At 39.3% G+C, this 21187-nt stretch overlaps 2 protein-coding genes across 2 annotated transcripts; one reads left to right on the top strand and one right to left on the bottom strand.

The window, feature by feature from the left end:
- Positions 1-6: 6 nt before the first annotated feature.
- On the bottom strand, positions 7-832 carry LOC134663015 (uncharacterized). Its single transcript, XM_063519305.1, has 3 exons — positions 491-832; positions 314-415; positions 7-231 (listed from the first exon to the last, which is right to left on the bottom strand). The coding sequence occupies exons 1-3, from the start codon at positions 731-733 to the stop codon at positions 91-93; spliced, it is 486 nt and encodes a 161-aa protein (XP_063375375.1). The 5' UTR covers positions 734-832; the 3' UTR covers positions 7-90.
- A 2511-nt stretch (positions 833-3343) lies between these two features.
- On the top strand, positions 3344-14750 carry LOC134663016 (mitogen-activated protein kinase p38b-like). Its single transcript, XM_063519306.1, has 9 exons — positions 3344-3528; positions 4351-4487; positions 6026-6219; positions 6902-7011; positions 7186-7310; positions 8848-8927; positions 11737-11858; positions 12745-12875; positions 14649-14750. The coding sequence occupies exons 1-9, from the start codon at positions 3425-3427 to the stop codon at positions 14726-14728; spliced, it is 1083 nt and encodes a 360-aa protein (XP_063375376.1). The 5' UTR covers positions 3344-3424; the 3' UTR covers positions 14729-14750.
- The last annotated feature ends 6437 nt before the right edge of the window (positions 14751-21187 follow it).

Genomic DNA, 21187 nt, shown 5'->3' on the forward strand with positions numbered 1-21187 from the left:
TTGGTATACTTTAACTACAGTTTAATTAAAGATATATTAAATTAACTTGCACCATTTACTGGCAGCTGTGCAAATATTTTCTAAACCTATTTAAATGGTGGCCTTCTTGAAGCCCCTGTCAGCATAGTCTGCCGGCATTTTTTTCTCAGATTTGAACGGGAACCCAGGCTGCCCAGGCAGGACCATGGGCTTGGTCTTCAGCACTCTCCAACCTCCCTTCTTAGTCCAGTCCTAAAATTAAAAGTTATAAATTACTATTTGTAAATAATTATCGAATTTTGGTCATGACGAATTCGACCCAAGTAAAACTTACGTTTCCATTGTATTTGAAGTAATAGTGAGTGGCAAATACTCCCAGAGTAATAAGTCCCAGTTTTCCTGTAATGTATCTGTACACCGTGGCTCGGTCAGCGCCCTGGAAGCGAAAGCAAGTGGTTTCAGATTCTGTTGCCATGAATACCCATAGGTTATTGTTGTTATGTAATCTTACCAGAACTCCGGTCAGGCCGCTAAAAAGTTTATCTAAGGGTGCGCGGTAGAATCTGCGAATAGGATTGGTGCGTTCCTTCCAGTATTCCTCGACATACACGGGCTCATTCGATGCCAAAACCTGATCTTTGAGCCACTGTTTGCGCCAAGCTCTTTCGGCATCAGTCATTCCTAGACATCTTTCTCGCTCTGAAACCGCACGGCCAGCTATGGACATAGGTTTCACACCTGCCGTTTGTGACATCTTTATAGATTTTTGAAGCCAATATTTTTATAAGAGAATCTGATAAATAACCAAGAATAATATCCAGAAAAAGGCTGACAGTTTATTGACGTTTCAGAATCCATTCAGAAACAAAATGAGTTACTAAGGATAGCGTTAATATTCAGAATAAAAGTACATATATCACTATATTAATTTAAGGCTGACAGTTTATTGACGTTTCAGAATCCATTCAGAAACAAAATGAGTTACTAAGGATAGCGTTAATATTCAGAATAAAAGTATCTAAACATTATTGTTAAATTAATATCAATTTATTTTATTTCATAGGGATACCACATATTTCATCAGGCAAAGTAACCTCCTGAGTCCCAGACACAAATCAATTGAAATCGAAATTTCAACCTTATTGCGTCCGAGTTTTATTTTTTTTCTCTCGGGAGGTTACGATGCCCTCTCCGGAAGACATCGTGGCCTACAGATGGTAGACCGAATATGGTTGATCAGTATGTTTTTTGCGGCATTTTCATCCCGATCAAACTCGCTGTGACACGTCGGACAAACTCCCCAGCGCAGTCGGTGATTCATGCCAATTTTCTGAAACGCTCCCGTTCTCTGGTTGCACGCCGAACACGCCTGTGACGTGTACGACTCATCCACGATTTCGACACGGATGTTGGATTTACTCCGCAATCTCTTTAGCAACGAGTCGTGTCGAAACTTGCGCCCCGAGAACGACGCCGTGTTCATAAACTTGCTCCCGGCGCCGTACAGCACCAGCACGTCGCTCACCCCTCCTCCGTCAAACACTTCCCTCACGATTCGTTCCTCGCACTTGGCGATGCGAATGTACTTGTCCAATCCGAGTCGCGTCAGTTTGGAGTGCGTCTCGTACGGTACTTGCATGGCTTCGAACCACTTCATGCGAAAGTCGGTGTATTCGACCACGTGATCCGTATTTTTGGAAGAGACCGGAAAATTAAGTGATTCTCTATCCTTTTGCATCTCAGCCAGTATCGGAGCGATGAGTTTGTTGCGTACGCGATCTCTCTTCCATTCGAGCGTGTGAGAACGTACATATTTTCGCGTCACCCGTTTGAAGGAGTACCGCTTGGATTCGACGGTGGCCAGGGGCACGCGCGAGCCGGGGTCCACCGCTATAACTCTGTCGTACTCGACGCACCGCTTCTTCTTTTTCTCCGTCATCTGTGGCTTGGCGCACCGATTCATCGAGAGACTCACGCTCACGCCGTCCGTCTGAAGACAACAGCCGAATTTAGCGGCCGGCACGTCCAACCACGGTGTCCATAGTTGACTAAGATGATCGGTAATTTTGTTCCACGTGCCGGGGACGGTATCGGGAGCGACTCGACGCAGTAGCTCGAACCATCCTGTCGATGTATACATCACGTGCTTGAGTCCGTGCGACGGCTGTGGAAATAGACGGAAACTGCGCGTCTCCATTCCCTGCTGTATGCGCATCCATTCGGGTATGGTTTTCCACCACCGCGAACCCTCCACGGTGTCCTTGTTGATGACGGTACACACGCGAGCAATCTCCCGGCTCGTATTGTCGTCGCCGTCGGGCAAAATCCTGTTATAGTAGGCTCGAAAGAGACGTTCGTCGTTGCGCTTCACTTTGAAGTAGCGAGCAAGTCTCGAATACGCGTGCATAGTTATGTTGGTGCGCAGTGTGGTCTCATACCGCTTGGCCAGTTCTTGCACGATAAACGAGCGCAGCTTACCATCGTAACGACGGTGATCGCCAAAGTACCTAGTGTATGATTCGGCGTACGGTCCTTTGCCCTTCATCGCGTAAACGAAATTCAACACATCCGGTACATCAGGTAGAACGGGGGCAGTCTTCATGTAGAGATTGTAAAATATGCCCAGTTGGACGTAGACGCGCGACAGGTCACGCACGTCCCGTCTGATCTCTTCGAGCAGTCTGGATCGGCGTTGAGGCGAGAGAAGAGGACACAACGCGGAGCACAGACCGCGTTTGACGACGTAGATATCCAGGGTTTGCGCTGCGCCATCACTCAATTTACGTTTTCGAATCGGAGGCAGGTAGTTGGTACACTTCGCAGAGCTTCTGCGATGGTGGTCTGTACCACCGCACGACTTGCACTGTTTCTCCATTACTGACGAGCCAGAGTCGTCCGTCATGCTTATATAGGTGTACGTACGGACTGGGCCCGGCATGTATACGAAAAAACGCCAATAAGGTTCAAAAGGTAGGTAGGTTCTTCTTCTTGTTTTTTTTTTTAGAACAATCGGGCGCGAAAGCTTCGTCACGGAAATGCCTTCTTGTTATTGGTCAGACATTTTGCAAATACCAACCTAACGAATTAAGTAATTTTGGCTATGTTGTCAGAAATATTACTTCTCACCAGTTGTGTGCCAGGCAGGTAAATATCGTCGCTGTTCTACATTATTTATTTATATTTAATTGTTTTCAATACGATAATGATGTTGTAATAGTTAGAATAATCCTAATAATTGTAGTCTTCACATTGCAAGATTTATTATTGAGTAACCAGTGTTGCCAACTTTATTTTTATCAACCCACCAAATAAGGCCGTATTAACCACCAGAAAACCACTAAACTTTGTCGGGCTCTCAAACTCAATTACAAGATTGGTATCGGGACTACGATTTCGCGAGTCTTTTTGCTAGTTGTTTTAAAAGAAAGTTGAACGAGAACTAAATATGCCTAAGTATTATAAAGTGGAAATCAACAAGACGGAATGGATTGTGCCAGAGCGATACCAAATGCTGACACCCGTAGGATCCGGCGCCTACGGTCAAGTTTGGTGCGTATTTGTTTAGACTAAGCGGCAGGCACCATGCCAGTGAGTATTTATAATTAGGGAGTACGGTCACCATAAGTGAGAGTACGTGGAAACTAAGATATTAGGATGCAAAGCAGTGCGTTGCCCTTGCGTGGGCGGAACGGGTTTCGATGTTTGTATTTCGTATATTTATGTTTTGCTGTCGCTGTGGTGCTCGTTCCTTTCACTAGCTCTATTCTTTAACATTACCAGGACCTTGCTACCCATTATTATGATGTAGTCCTACTTAAATAGAAAACAATTACCTGCTGAAATAAGTCTGATTAGACTGCACAATATATTTATGACTGCATGTTATTACTGTGGATTAAAAGGGTGTAAAATAATTATTTTAATAACAAATGATTGTAATAAACTGTTGTATTTTATATCATGTTAAGTTTATTTTTTTTTAATAAAGTAATAAAGTTATGTTGGCGACAATTAAACTTCTTGGAGTTCGTTTTTATAGAAGGAATGCCATAGCAATGTTATTTGTTTTGTTTTTATTCCTTCTCCTGGGCATAGCCATTGTTATTACTCAAAAAGTTTATTTAATTTCATGTTTGTTGATGAATAAATATGATATGATATGATATGTTATGCTTACATGGTTATAATAAAAGAAAGTAGTGAAATAATTATATTAAAGGAAACCAGCACTCCTGATTGAAGTATAGCGCTTACTAAGTAGGTCTTACTTTTCTAGAACACTATGAGTTCTTTGATCTGCCTCTCATTACCAATAAGGTGTAGTAAGGTGGGATTGGAAATCTTAAATAAATAAATAAATATTGTCCACAGCTCTGCCATAGACACCCTACACAACATGAAGGTGGCCATCAAAAAGTTGGCGAGGCCGTTCCAGTCAGCTGTGCATGCCAAGAGGACCTACAGAGAACTGCGCATGTTGAAACACATGAACCATGAAAATGTCATAGGTAAGCACATTGCTACATGGACCTCCAATCTTGAAAGAGACACAGCAGCAGGACGGGCCATAATTAGGTGACCGTAGCTATAAACAGCATCTGCCTGGCGCAAGTGCGAAGAGATCATGCAAAGAGAAAATGTTGTATGTCACTAACAGCAACACTCCTAACTGCCCATTAGTGGACCTTTTATCTCTGCAATAAGGTTAATAACACTAATATCTTTTGTATGTTTATGTTTAACTATAAATTATAGTTTGTATAACACACATGTCATATTAAATTTGTGCAAATGTGCAACTATGTATTATGTTAATGGAAATTGTGCCAAACGATCAATCATTCAGTCCAGAGTTACCTAAATTACAAATTAGTATCATTACTTAACATGTGTCTTTAGTGTTAGGTATCATAATCATGACAATCAAAATTAGGATACCAGCTGAGCTATATGGCATTATTCATAAACATCAATATTTATTATACCTATTCTTATCAGATAACTATTTAAAATAGTAGTTTATGCAACAGTGATATAATAAGGGTTCTTAAAATTCAAGGGTCGAAGTTACAAAACGAGACGTAGTCGAGTTTTGTAAAAAAAGACCCTTGAATTTTAAGAACCAATTATGAGCTGTTGCATACATTACTTTTTCTATGACAGCTGCAGCAAAAAAAAAAAAAAAAAAAAAAAAAAAAAAAAAAAAAAAAAAAAAAAAAAAAAGAGATTATTAAAAAAAAAGAGTTATTATTTAAAAAAAATTGAGTTATTATTTAAAAAAAAAAAAGAGTTATTATTTAAAAAAAAAGAGTTATTATTGTAAATGAAAACATACCTCTTTCAATCAAGATGATCGGAACTTGTATCTTTAAAAAAAATAAAGCAGTTGTATTATACTCATAAGATGACTGCTAGCAGTCATCTTATGAGCCTATAGACAAAGCATTCAAATGACATTGCTTTAGATATCACTGTCAGTCATTTAATTGACACATTTAAGTGCTGGAGTAGAAAAATATATATATAAACCTCCTATATGCATTATGCCAAAAAAATCATCATTTTGGAAAAGAGCTGATACTCTTCAAATGTTTATCAAACATAGTTAACAAGCACCACAAGGAAACTCTCTTTCACATAAAACTCCGTCCATCCATTTGAGAGCTATGATGCCACAGACAGACAGACATTGACATCAAACTTATAACACCCCTTTTTTGCGTCAGGGCAAAAAGACACATTTATATGAAAGGCATATGAGATAGAAGCTTTTATGGCACTGTAAAGGTGGCAAAGACTGAACAAGCTGAAGTAGAAACTACAATTATTGTTGTGCTAGCCGAGTTAAGGAGTATGCTCAGTGTTAGATCAGTATTAAATACGCGTTTATGTGGCTAGCAGAAAAAACAGTTGGCCGCCAAAGCTGAAGACGCCAGTTAGAATTTGACCTTGACCGCATGGTTTGGTAAATTTTTCTTTAGTATAACATCTATCTCAGGTTATAATAAACAACAGTGACTATAAACATGTTTTCCATCCCGCTTAGGATTGTTGGACGTATTCAGCCCCGAGAAGACCCTGGAGGAGTTCCAGCAGGTGTACCTGGTGACGCACCTGATGGGCGCCGACCTGAACAACATCGTGCGCACGCAGAAGCTCTCCGACGACCACGTGCAGTTCCTCGTCTACCAGATCCTGCGCGGGCTCAAGTACATCCACTCCGCGGGCATCATACACAGGGTATGTAGCTCTCAGTCCCAACGGACCCTAGATCCAGTAGTTCTTAGCCCGAGAAGCACTTAATAGGGTTTCAGCAGGTGTATTTTGGACCTGCCAGCCAGGCCTGGCCTGGCCTGCCATGGACCTACACAGGGGCCTATTACCAGGAAGGCGGAAAATCGTGCAGAGCCTTGGTGCACGAAATAACGACCTCATGTGGTCGCGACCCTCAGTCATGAGAAATCGAGGAAGAAGAGAGGACTTTGTACCTTTTGGGCGTCAACTTGGTATTTTGACATAACACACTCACTCATCAATTAATCTAATTTACTTTCACCAGCAAACTTACAAGCTTCAACACTTTAATATGCATACTAATATTATAAATACGAAAGTGTGTCTGTCTGACGTCTGTTACTTCTTCACGCTTAAACCGCTGAACCGATTTTGTTGAAATTTGGTATAAAGATAGTTTCGAGTCCATAGGTGAAGGACATAGGATAGTTTTTATCCCAGAAGTCATCCTTTAAGGGGGTTAAAAGGGGGGTGGAAGTTTGTACAGGTAATCGATGTAAATCGGATCGGATAAGAAATACATAGATAACTAAATAAATCTAAGATTAGTAGTTGGTAGTTTAGTATTTAATACTTTTACTTTAGAAGTTTAGATATAGATTTATGAGGCAGCTAATAATTATTATAGGACCTGAAACCATCAAACATCGCTGTCAACGAAGACTGCGAGCTGAAGATCCTGGACTTCGGCCTCGCCAGACCAACTGAAATAGAAATGACGGGCTACGTCGCCACTAGGTATGTCTCTTCACATCAATAATTGCTAACCAACTTGTTATCTTCAGTTGACAACCAAAACTCACCCGGTTTCTATATTGTATTCACTATGAGAAACTACGCCAAAATGTAAGTTTACAAAAGCGATTACGATAAACGGCAGCGTACGATTAAACCGTTGATCCCTCCCGCTAGATGGTACCGCGCGCCGGAGATCATGCTGAACTGGATGCACTACAACCAGACGGTGGACATCTGGTCCGTGGGCTGCATCATGGCCGAGCTGCTCACCGGCAGGACCCTGTTCCCCGGCTCGGACCGTATCCTTTCTATCTCTCTACGCAAAACAAATCCTTATTTAAAAACTCCCCGATGTCTTTTTGTTAAGTAACATAGGTACCTAGTAGATGGCACTCGGATCTCATTCTTCTCTGGAGTAGACTTCCGGTTACGACCTGCACAATTTGTATTAACTCTTTTCCGGGTCGCTCCTAAAAAATCGAAATATATTTCAAATTCAATCAAAATGCTAACTTTTGGTGATTCATTTCAAGATGACTCACATTTCCCGCAAGTCAAATCTAATTTGAACTTAATATCGGATTGTTAAAGTTGAAATTCTATTGACACGTTTCCGTATCGTATTATGCCTGGAAAAGGGTTAATCGTACCCAAAAAAGAACGGTACCTCTTTCGAATGTAGTTTATTACAAACATTTTTAGTTTTAGTAGATGTTGTCTTCAATGTTTTAAGTTGCAGCTTGCCTTTAGTATTATATCTCAAAACTATACACATACAGAGCACGTATACATAGTGACAGACAGTCACTCCATTATCCATAATGTAGTAGTTAGTCAAAGTCCGTCCGACAATAAACTAAATATCCGAACATGGTCTATTGTACCATAGACACACTTATGCGAATGTCAACCTTATTGTAATGTAATAAGGTCTGTTAATGTTTACTGATCATCTTACAATACAATATATCATGGTCATGTAAGTGTGTCTTCAGTCATGAGACTCCATTTGACGTCACACAGACATAGATGTTTGTTAAATGTAGCATGTAGTGTATGAATGTTAAATACCCTTTCATTTTAATTGATTTATTGATTGATTTTGATTTGTATTTTTTTCCTAGGTGTTATAATATCACTGCACATTTACTTATAGATCCTGGGCCAGGTAAATAAATGTATTAGTAATTCTTTCCAAGCTATACCTAATAAAATAGTTAAGGAAGAAGTAGGTATCATGATGCCTTGTGAACGTGAGCTGCCGCTCCGTTGGTGGGCTGAAAACCAGGGATCGGAACCGGTTTTTTTGCAAAAACTTAGAAATAACCATAATATTTTTCGAATCATTTTATACTCGAAATGTAGGACTCGGTTGTGTTTTTAGGTTATGACTTCGTATTATTAAATTGCTCAATTAGAAATGAAGTAATTAGCAAAGAACGAAAAAATACCGTTTCCGTTCCCATACAAAAAATAACGGTATCCGATCCCTGCTGAAAACGGTATCCACCCAAACACGTAGGAAGAAGTAATATCCTCTCGATTTATCAAATTACAGACGAGAAGCTGCTGATTCATTTGCTTAAAAGTGGAAAGAACATATAAACTGAAATAACTTTTAAGTTGTTGTGTCTGGAAAGACCTGGGTTTATTTTTACAATGCAACGCCGTTTGCGGAGTCTTATTTCTGATGGTAAGTAATTTCGCCAGAGCTCCCACGGATGCACCTTACCTAGTAGAAGGCGAAGATGAACTAGTCCCTTAAGCATATAAAGCCAGTAGTAGGTAACACTGAAGCGTCCATAGGCTAAGTGGTATAACCTTAATGGTCATCAGATATCCACCAGCTGAACTTGATCATGGAGGTGCTGGGCACGCCCGCCCAGGAGTTCATGCAGAAAATCTCCTCGGAGTCTGTGAGTACCTTACACTCGGCAGAAACTAAGCGGGCTAGGTGTGCGGAATTATCTACACACGCTCGATGCTACACAGGCGATGTTGGGTTTCGGTCATTTTGAACACGTTGCCCGCTTAGATAATTTTGCTGCAGACAACACGGGAGTGGTCAACGATTGACATGTAAGCGTTTTTTATTTTGTGGAAAACCTAAGGTTTCGCATAATTAACCTTTGATATAATAGGTTTCACTAAAATACCTACGCTTTTTTTTACATATTACTTAATATATTTACACTTATAATTGCATTTTGTAACAGCCTTAAAAAGTTAACATGCTTAGCAAATAACTTATAATCTGCACCTTTCTAATTATTGGGGATTTTAAACACCATATTACATTCATACTTAACTAGGGTAACATATTTTTTTTACGAAAAGTGACAATTATTACAAGAAGTAAAGATATTTACTTTTGAATCTACTAGAGCAATTCACTCGATATACTTTCGAAAATACTTATTATATCAAATGTTACTTAACGAAGTCTGTCACTTATGTGAAGGTAAATTACATCAATTATTATCATTACATTCTTGGAGTTGAGAATAAAAATTGTAAATAGTGTGAGTCTGGCATGGCAGGCATATATCAACCCATTCTAAACCTTATTAAAACTGTATAAGGTATATTATGAGTTATATAACGTTGCTTCTTTAACGCTTGTCTGTCTGTCTGCTTGTTCGTCTGGTGCTTGTAACCTTAACCGTCTGTCAGATATTGACCACCTCACGAGGATATTGTTCTTGTGCGGGAAACCCGACCAAGAGACCATTGACAAAATTATTAGTGAAGAGGTAAGGATTTGGAAATTTATGGGTTTTGATGGATTTATTTATATTTTTATATTTCTGTATATGAAAAGTGCGTGTGGTGGACATAAAAAATGTAAACAGCCACCATGGCGTCCATATCTCATGGAAACAAGTCCAAATGTGACGACTTTCTATTTGTGTCCAGTTATTACAGAAAAAATACTTAATTTTCTAGGTAGGAATGTCGGAAAATAGTGCTGTTACACATCATCATGAACTTGAAAATTTACTCGGTTAACTAATATCTGCAATTTGAATGTATAAATATCACGAAATATGTGTTTTGTTTACATATTTTGGAGTAATTTATTTACCGCCAAACTACTAATAGAACGTTTTGCAATTTGAGTTTGAAGCATAAGCTGCTAAATATAATATTAAATCGCTGAAATGATCAACGAATTAACATAACAACATTAACACGATTGCCGTGCTTGCAAAATCACTATAATTTATCAGCTGAGCAAATCAAAACAAGCGTACTTACTTGTGTTCTGACTCACACCAACACCGTTTACCTCTGAAACGACCTAAGTCTATATAAAAGTTATAGTGAGTTAGGCTCTTTTGGTCTTGTTAACTTATGTACCAAAGACCACAGGTTGGCTGACGATTCTTTTACCTTATTACAAGGTCATAAGGTATAGATTTGGTCAGTAAAAGCGTTACTATACCTACTGTATAGCACCTGTTTGTAAAATGCATTTATTGAAAGTGTGTTTGTCTCAACGCAATGGTGGCCAACGCAGAATGTGTGTTTATGTTTAGGAACAATGAAAATTGGTCGCCAAGTATGAAGATTTTTTACAAAATCGCTAGGTTTTATTGCTTTTGAGTGTATAATAATGTGTACATTGAGGCCCGCGCCGTATGTGATGTCTGATGTATTTATGTTAATGTGTTTTGTTAGCATTAATCAGTTTGTAAATAATTAAACTCGAGTGTTCTGTATAGCCATTATATACACGTAGTATAGATATTTCCTTATTAGTTTCGGAAAAAAAATTTTTTTTTGATTCTTGTATAAATTATCTTATCTTATACCTTTAAACGAGCAATTCTTGTATATTTATTTTGAGGATCTCGGAAACGGCTCTAACGATTTCGATGAAATTTGCTATATGGGGGTTTTCGGGGGCGAAAAGTCGATCTAGCTAGGTCTTATATCTGGAAAAACGCGAATTTTTGAGATTTTTATGTTGCTCTCCTAGATATTTATAAATATTAACGCAAAATTTTAAAACAATATGTTTTTAGAATGATACGAGCATAAATAATAAATGTCAAGTCAAATGTAGATGGGAATTTTAAGGACAACATGCGAAATTTCGATTATCTATTGATGTTCGCGGTAGGCCTGGCCTGGGGTTTCTTATAAAAACCTTAAGGCAGCACCTTCGATATAAGATTACTTGTTTGTATAGTGATACATCGTGGACTAGTTATTATCGAGGTTAACTCAAATATCTGCATTCCTCTCAAGAATGTAGTCCGCCCGCTTGCGAGTCTTGAGACTAATGTTGTATCTGTGCTAATTGTGCCAACCGCGTGTTTTGTCCCTGTCAGATCCCAGTGGCTCCAATATGAGCCGGAATTGTATGGATTTGAGAGGTCCTGGGAAACGAGGGGTTAATTAATATTGAATGCTAATTGATTTTTTAAGCAACTACGGAACTACCAAACCGAATTTGGTGAATAAGATATAAATCGATTTCATTTAATGACCCCAGGACGGATGAGACACCTTAAATGGGTTTATGCATTTAGGGTGAGAGGCTGTGTGTGTGTGTGTTCGTGCGTTTGTGTGTTTGTACAAGTGAATGAATGTTCTCGGTCGCGTTTATTATCAAATCTGAGCAATAGACTTAGACTATTAGATTAGGGTTTTTTCATTAAGTTTAGAATTTTACTTGTAAGGTTTATTTATGTTATAATGATTTTTTTACGCTTATAGGCCCGTAACTACATCCAATCCCTGCCTGCGCTCGCGCGCCGAGACTTCCGCGAGGTGTTCCGAGGCGCCAACCCGCTCGCCATCAACTTGCTCGAGCTCATGCTCGAATTGGACGCTGACAAGTGAGTACACAGTTAGCTGCAGAGATAGTTGACCCCACCGCATAGAAGTTTGTTTGTAGGGTTAAATATTTTTTAACTCTCAGGGAACGGAACGGTAACAGAATAGTGTACAATGTATTCTGTTCTGTCTGTCCACACAAAATGGACAGCGGAGCTTGTCGTGACTCGTCTCCACTATTTCCGCAGATCGACTCATGGACGCCTCGCGCGTGCCAACGACAGACAGCGACGCGCGTGAATCACGACTTATGCATTTTAAATTAAAGCTAAATTACAATGCTGTATCTTACCTTTGGGGTTTGTCGTAAATTTCACAATAACCGTACAATAAGTTGTTTTGTTTACCTAATTTGACGTAACGCTCAAAACCCGACGTTATTGAATATGTTTGTTCATACAATGACGTGAATAATCTTTCACGAAGACATGACGACTACTATGTACATAATTATTTATGTGAATGAGTCATCATTGTCATCAATTAGACTGAGAGCGAGCCCGATCAAAACGACGGCGACAGGCAAACGAATTGCAATAACACTGATAGATGGTTTGGTTACAGAATAAATAATAGTACTAAGTACAGAAGACTCACTCTCTAACAAAACGCGTTTGTTACGATCAGCACAGATATGGCCGCTAGGTGGCGACAGCGCCGCGCGCGGCTTATGGCTTTCCCCAAAATTGGGGCCGAACGGATCTACTTTTAGCTACCTGTAGTAAAGCGACGAAATCGCGGAGTGAGCCACGCCTGGTTTGGTGCAACTTCGTGCTTAGTATGCCATAATATAACTTGATCCTGGTGCCTGGCAGCTGCTGATCATTGGAGGGCACAGGGGCGAGTCAGCAGGCCATGTATAGTGTAATATTGTGTGTTTGCCTTCAGGCGTATAACGGCGGAACAAGCGCTAGCGCACAAGTACCTCGAGCAGTACGCGGACCCGAGCGACGAGCCCGTGTCGGCGCCCTACGACCAGAGCTTCGAAGATATGGACCTGCCCGTCGACAAGTGGAAAGGTAACTTCTTTCTATCTTAATGTCATACGGCATATGCTCTCTCTACTCTTAGGTGACTAGTTGACTACCAGCGAGACCTCTCTAATGCAGCATTCTGTAGATATAATGACTATAGCAAAAGTAACTGACACTAGTTAAGAGCCAACAGGAGTGGTCATTTCTCCATACACGCGTACTCGACTGTTTCCTCCGTGGGTTTTGAAGCTAGAGCAATGATTTTTTCAACACAGATTAATATTGTCAATATCTTATATATTTTGGTTTTTTAAGGCGCTAGAGCCCTTCAAAAATGGCCAAAATGGCCTAATTGACTATGCCGCAATGAGAGGCGTGGTATTCAAAACTGATATGAATTAGCCAAAAAAGCAAAACGGTCCGACACAGATAACTTCATAATCATTTAGATTTCCAAATTTGGTTACGATTGGTTAAGTTTCGGAGGAGGAAACAGTCGAGTACGAAACCTCGATTTTTGAGATTTTTACGCGGTATTTTTCGCCTTGTCCTTATCGCACTAGTTTAGGAGCCGCTTCCGTTAGCGAGACGGGTATATTTACCTAAAATATTTAAATATCAGTTCCTGTTTCGTCTTAATAGTTTCGTACATTTCTTCATCGGGGCGACTGGCAGCTGTTTATCGGTGAAGGCTAGATCGGCAGGTCAGGGAGGTTAAAGGCAAATTTACAATCTATTACTACCGTTTGTAGTAAAATAAAAATAACTGATTGATTGGTTGATAATTTGAGTCAAGAGAACTGTCAGTTTAGTATCAGTAAGGAAAAACCAGCTTTAAAACAAAAACGGAACGAATGCCTATCTTTTTACGTAGATAAGTTATCAGTACGTTAATAGCCGTTTAACCTGTCGTCCGTTAATCAGTACACAATTAGCGCCGGTTTGACCGGTCAATGTCGGCATTTCATTCACTGTCTACCTTATTGTCTTTGCAATAGGGTGGACCTTCTGTCCCGGGTTTGAATCCTGATAAGAGCATTTATTTGTGTGTTTATCACAAATATTTGGTCAACTCAAGCTTAACTGAGTTTACTATGGGGCTAGGCAAACGAGGACGGGGACGGTCTCCAACCAGATGGAGCGATCAAGTAAAAGGGGCCCCATCCTCAACCAACTTTTCATAAAAACAGATCATAAAAATTAGAGATGCCCCGAATAGTGGTTTTGGCCGAATACCGAATATTCGGCGACCGAATATTTGGCATGACATGCCATTTTGAGTCACAATTATTATGAAGACTGATCGCTAACAAAGCTCAACGTTAGATGACGTTAGCTAAGATATATTTTTGTTGAACAGCATTCATGAATAGAGTCAAACAAAACATACTCGTGATAAAAATAAAATGTTTTGTTAATCAACAAACGCTCAAAAAAGAGTCTTCGTATTTAACAACTTTCCAAGAGCACATTCTAAATATTCCTACATAGTTTTGGTTATTTTTATTGTGCAATTTTTCTTTTTAAGTAGGCGCAACAGATATTCGGTATTCGGTTGAATAGTAGGCAACATTCGGCCGAATACCGAATATTCGGCAAAGTGGCCGAATAGTTGCCGAATATTCGTGGCATCTCTAATTAAAACCAGGTGTGGAGCATCCACATCCACCGATGACCACGATCCTCAGCCACGAGGGAGCGACGACAGAGAGAGTGGGGCTAGGTTAAACATGACCCATAATATGTAATTATATATATATATTTTAAATTTAATGATGATCCCTTTCTCAATATCTCAGTTATCCCTGATGCTTTCAGACCTGGTGTGGAAGGAGGTGGTGGAGTTCAAGCCGCACCCGCAGCACATGAGCACCGTCGTGGAGGTTAACCCCGAATAACAAGTGTTACACCCCCCCCCCCCCTGTTGTAGGGGTGACATCGGGACGGTACGCCACCAACGCGGCTTAATTGCAAACTGACCGACGGCACAGAGTAAATAATAGTACTATAGGTACAGAAGATTCACTCTCTAACAAAACGCGTCTATTACAACAGATATGACCGCTAGGTGGCGCAAGCGCGTGCAGACGTCCTAACCGACGACGGTTGGACTAGTTGTGCAATTGAGCTGTTGTTAAAAGCGCTGCGGCCTCGATGCCGCCGACATACGATTGTTTTGTGTTAATGTGTACGGGGACTGTTTCTATACAGACTACTTTTTACGGACTCATGGACAAATTTAGATGAACGCAAAACAAAGTTTAATAACTAATTTTGAAATTACTTTAGGTACTGTAATCCAGTAATTACTTACCTAAACCTTTTTTTGCGTTCCTCTAAATTTGTCTACGAGTGTATTATGCAAGTTCGTATACGAGGGGTGTTCAAAATATTCTCGGTATGAGAATGAAAACAAACAAGTACGAAAAGTTTGATATTTTTATTTTTCAATATACTCCCCCCCTATGTTCATACACTTAAAAGATCGATCAATTTTTTTTTTTAATCCTGCATAAAAATATTTTTTATCTTTGGTGTAAAAATGCTCCTCCACTGCCGCCTTCAATGCTTCATCATCGGAAAATTTATTTCCACGCAGATCCTTTTTAAGATTGGGGAACAAAAAGAAGTCGCTGGGGGCTAAGTCCGGACTATACGGTGGGTGAGTAACAGTTTCAAACCCACATTCAACAATAGCTGCCTTGGCAATATGAGCAGTATGGACGGGGGCGTTGTCATGCAGAAGCATAACACCTTTGGTTAACTTTCCTCGCCTCTTTTCTTTGATTGCATCCTTTAATTGGCGTAGAATGTTAGCGTAGTACTGTCCTGTGATATTTACACCTTTTTCTTTATAATCGATCAGTAATACTCCTTCACAATCCCAAAATATCGTGGCCATGACCTTGCCAGCTGAAGGGATGACCTTGAACTTCTTGGGATGAGCTGAACCCTTAATGTGCCACTGCATGGACTCTTGTTTACTCTCTGGGTCATAATGATGAACCCAGGTTTCATCTCCAGTAACTATTCTTTGCAGCACCTCATAAGGATTTTCACCGCACAGGTCAATAAAATCGGAACAACAAGCTACACGCATGTCTTTTTGAAGCCGAGTCAGCATTCGCGGAACCCATCTTGCACTTACTTTTGACATATTAAGATGGTCATGGATAATATCATGTACGGTACCAATAGAGAGATTGGTTACTTGTGCTATAGATTTTACCTTCACTCGACCATCTTCCAATATAAGTTTTTCCACTTTATCAATATTTTCTTGTGAAGTAGCTACTACAGGCCGGCCAGGTCTAGGGTCGTCTTCAACACTCTCCCTTCCACGTTTAAACTCGCTTGACCACTTTTGAATGGTAGATAAAGAAGGAGCAGACTCACGGTAAACACAATCCATTTCCTCTTTTATGGTTTTTTGATTTTTACCCTGTTTTGTCAAGAATTTTATCACGCATCGATGTTCTAATTTAGTTAACATTGTCAATTCCCACATGATGTTCATGTTTGTTCAGCAATTGCAGAAAAACAAAAGAACATCTCGGTTCGAATTATACTTTTTTTTAATGTCAATGAATAAACCTTAGCGGCCAGTAACGAAAGAAATTTTAGAAGAGGTTGTAAGATATCAATACCGAGAATATTTTGAACGCCCCTCGTACAAGGTTGATATGTCAGTCACCGAAAACGGGAATAGCTAAGAATACATTTTTTTTATTTTTCCGGGTTGTGGAAATGGGTATGTAATGTTCATTCGAAATCGCTACCTTCTGGAATACCGGCCCAATTTCCCTAACCAACTGAGCTACCAAAACTTGCTGAATATCGGGCAATAAGTTTTTCTTTACTTACTAGTTTAAGAAAACCGAAATTTTTCATAAAGTATATTCTCTGTTTAGAAACAGCCCCTGTAGAGTATAGTAAGACAGGTTGTCTTTATGTATATTGTAAATAGATATAGGCATTATTATGAATAATGAATTTTAGAGCTAGGGCGAGTATATTTTTAAATGCACTTAAAGTGTGCGAGGGAGAGATTCCGTTCATATCTCTTTGGGAGACAAGGATGGAAAACGTTCGACGAAATATTACTACATACAGGGAAAATATTTTGATTCGGTTTGGGTTTTTGGTTTTGTAAATTCATATTTATTAATGAAGATGGTTGCTATCGTTTCTGAAGTAATATGAACGGACTTATTTTTATATAAGATATATAATTCGGATATACAGCTACCATTACGTTGCTCAAAATGATATACCTAGTAGGTACAGTCGGATGCAATAATGTCCTGAACGACGAAGCGCGGAGAAATATGAGTCACAGAATTATAAATGTACAAGTCATCAGTCCGACCTCTGACCGGAAAGTCTCTGATAATTATCTAAATTTAATTCGTAAACAAGTTAAAAGAAAACCATTGGTACCTACATACGTCCTGGGGTTTGAACTCGCAACCCCCGGTTTGAAAGTTACACGTTGCATCGCTAGGGTACCAGCGCTTTTGAGGATTAACTTTTATTCGTGGTTTGTTGTGTAGGATATTATTACGTCTTTACTACTTAATAGTTCAAGGCTCACTCGATGTTGGCGAAAGTAAAATCGCCTTTCCCGTACATAATGACTAATAACAAAACAAATACGCTCGCAAGCAACTTTGAACACCATTGCTGCGTAAGAAAGTCACTTTTTATTAAACCTGTCAATTTAGAATTTAGATACATACTTACATCATCTACTTACAGTTATTGCTCAGTCTTTCGTGTTTATTAATCTTTTTACACAACTACACTTAAGGGTCCACTTTATAAAACAACGCACACAGTTCAGAGTATTTGGCCTATACTATCGTCCACACTGTTAGGTATCTGATAATTGTAATATGTCAGTGAAATTTGAATCTACAGTGTAAGAAATAGAGTTGATTTTGTTTTGTTTGAAAATTGAACGGATCAAAACAAATGCAACTCTATTCTTATGATTTAAATTTCACCGAACTTAATAAGACCCATAGGTAGGACCGTGGGCCTTAGGAAGTTAAAGTGTTGATGATAGTACAAATTAATAAAGATATTACTAACCTATGATAAACCTTCGATTAGGTAACGTTTAGATGCTTTCCTAGCGCGCAATCCGACAGGGTCTCCGGTCCGGCCCTACGAGCAACGCAATACTTATAGGTTAGTGTAGGTAATATATAGTGCTTTACGCGGTTATCACACTGATGCATCCGCACGCTACTCCGGTGTGCGAGCGAGACGGAGCTGGATAAGACATGGGTGGTGGGACAAATGATCGAACGGCATGGTCTTATGGAACTTTTAGTAAGAGTAGCAGACCCCAACTTAATTACGATTGTCAGGGATGTTACAACGTGTTTTTAATTTGGTCGCATTGCGTATGTTCCGTCCCTCACGGTCGACGTGACGCACGCATGTTTCTTCTCTTTATTATCGTATCTCAAATCTCAATGATGCGCGTATGTAGCGTCCCGCTCGCACACCGGAGCGGCGTGCGGCGCATACAATGTGAAGGCCGCCTTAGGCTGTGTCAACCGTCCAGGGGTCAATAACCCATTTCGTCCCATATTTAATACATTTATTTTGATTAGGATTTTTAAGCAAGAGAGTGGCGCTATTATTAATACACTGTTTTTTTTCTCAAATTTACTACATTAATTGTTTGATTAGTCATTTTTGGGGAGATTTTTCTCATATTTTTTTAATACAGCGAAACTATAACGTTTTTTTCTACTCGTCGACTGCAATGCTTGAATTAAGACTTCTTATACCAAAGTGAAATCGCATACTTTTTTCACTATGGGACCTCAACTCGATTATAATATTTATTTCGATACAGTTTAGTCAACTATAATATTCATTTTGGTTTTTTTACCTACATATATGATTCTTCTACTAGTTTTAAATATTTTTTTTCTTGACTCATAGAAAAAGTATTGTATACAACTCAGCAAGCTTCGTTGCCTAAACACGGTACGCGACTGAAAAGCTCTCCATTATATCACGATTGTATAAAATACTATTACAACTTAAACAATATCAATTAGACAACCAGAAATTAGATAATATTTGTTTAAAGTTTGAGAGCACAAAAAGGGACGATCTGGGCTGGACACTAGTTGTTTCTTGTGTGCTTATGGTTTATATTATAATTATATTGAAGTTTGAAAGTGACTAAGTTTACCCGAGTCGGCTGTTGAGGATAAATGGCAACTTGTCCCATTATGATACGACGAAATAATTTTATCTTGGGATTGTGTAATTCATAGAAAAGGCCTTAATATTTCTAAGCTTCAAATTATGCTAAAAATAATCTAAAAGGCACCACGCCAACACGAAATTGAATCCTAAGTAAATGTCATTTAGGTTGATATTTCACTACGCACGCTTACAGTAGACTGTTGAAGGGTTTCCTCAAGAGAGAGTCACTATAGGTAAAGTTGACGAAATATAAAGTGAGCCGATACTGTTCGAGAGAGAGAGAGATCTGCTCACTTTATATTTCGTCAACCTACTATCCGCAAAAAAACTGACCATCTTTCACTCTTGCTTCAACTATGCAAGTGTGAGGTGGGTCTACACAGAACGAGTCGCCTCGTGAGCAAATTGCCGCGCGAAGGCTCTCGGCCGGTGGAGACTTGCCTCGCCCGAACACGAGGCTAATGACGAGTCAGTTTGGTTCGCGGATAGTATAGATGCTGATGCTGTGTTGTCCTGCCTTCAAGTATTATAAGAGCCTTAGGTTACTGACGGGGTAGAGATACCATTTTAATGTCGCCATAATGTTGATGATAATCACGTTTCGTTTAACCTTTTCAACGCTACAAGCCGTTGTCAGTCTTAAGACACTGTTTAGCCATAGATACAAGAATATGAAGACACACAAATTGGAACGTTAACTTTTGCTAATACAATTACCAGGAATAGGAGACCTACGATATATTCATCCATTTTGTGCCTACTTATCTCTTGATCTATTGTCTGTGTCTGGTTTTGCGTATAACGCTGTAAACTATGACCACTTTAGGCATTGAAAAGGTTAAGTGATTCATAAATGCCGTAATTTTATTAACGACTTAAATAATTTTAATGATAGTTGTTGATTTGTAAGAGTTTAATGAAGTGAATACAAACATACCTCATACGTGTTGTTTTATTGCATGTGTGTGCGTGTGATCGACTAGAGATTTATGGAAGAGATTAATATTCTAGGTCCATGGCAGAGACCAGTCAAAGAAAAATGGTTACGTGAGAATAGCAGTTCTACCGGATTGTTGTTTAGTTTGGCCCTGTGTGATCACTATAATTCCACAGGAATAGAGCCCTTTATACTCTTAGATTCGATATTAAGGTAAACTTCGAGTGATCTGGTAAAAAACATAGCTAAATAATAGGCGAAAGTGAGCCAATATAAATCTTACATGGAAGCTTAAATGTACAAGTTATAGACTGTGGTCTTGACGACTCTACGCGTCCTTGGCGGGCAAATGGGTGATAATAATATAGTAGAAATAATTTTGCCTTGTTATGCGTACTATCTGTTCTCTGGCCTAACCTTCCCATTTCATTTCAGGCAGCCACACAATGCCTGCTGTGCTGCGTTCACTGCGCACATCACTAGCTCTCTAGACTCATTCTGTAACTGCTAACTGCCTTGTAATAGTTATAATAATATGAAGTAGATATGTTAAAACTGCAATGCGACTGCTTTTCAATACAGTATGTTGCACTTTGTAAATATGTACTAGCGCGCGTAGCTTTTTAGCTGAAACTTATTTATTTATATTTATTACCTATAGTGTATGTACTTGTGTGTATTTATTTATACTGGTGATATCGCGTGATATGTAGCTTATATTGCTGACAATAAATTTTAATGCTTTGCTTTTTACATTTTTATTTTTAACTTATTAACTCGCATGACATTTCCGCGGCACACGCCACAACATTGGCACGAGCTAGCAAATATTAACCTCACTCGGGATCATAGAGTAACTTATATATACAGAGACTCGGAATCCAATCCAAAACAACGCTAATCAAATGGTGACCGTGAGATTCAAAACAAACTAAATCATAAGCCTGTCTCCGTACCTACGCATACTAGGCATACGAGGGGTTAACCTTTAATATGGCTATTCAAAACATGAGCTTAATAATAATATATTGACATGCTTATGTTAATTGCACAGGATACGGGATGCACTGATCAGTGCTAAAAAATACAAATGGGTTAACACATATATTCACTGCCAACGTTTTCGTAGCGCTACGCTCGTAGCCAATTCCAGCGTTTTCCCGCTTTGTAGAGGAAAGTTGCTACC

The sequence above is a fragment of the Cydia amplana genome, chromosome 4 (genome assembly GCF_948474715.1).
Source record: "Cydia amplana chromosome 4, ilCydAmpl1.1, whole genome shotgun sequence".
Lineage (NCBI taxonomy): Eukaryota > Metazoa > Arthropoda > Insecta > Lepidoptera > Tortricidae > Cydia > Cydia amplana.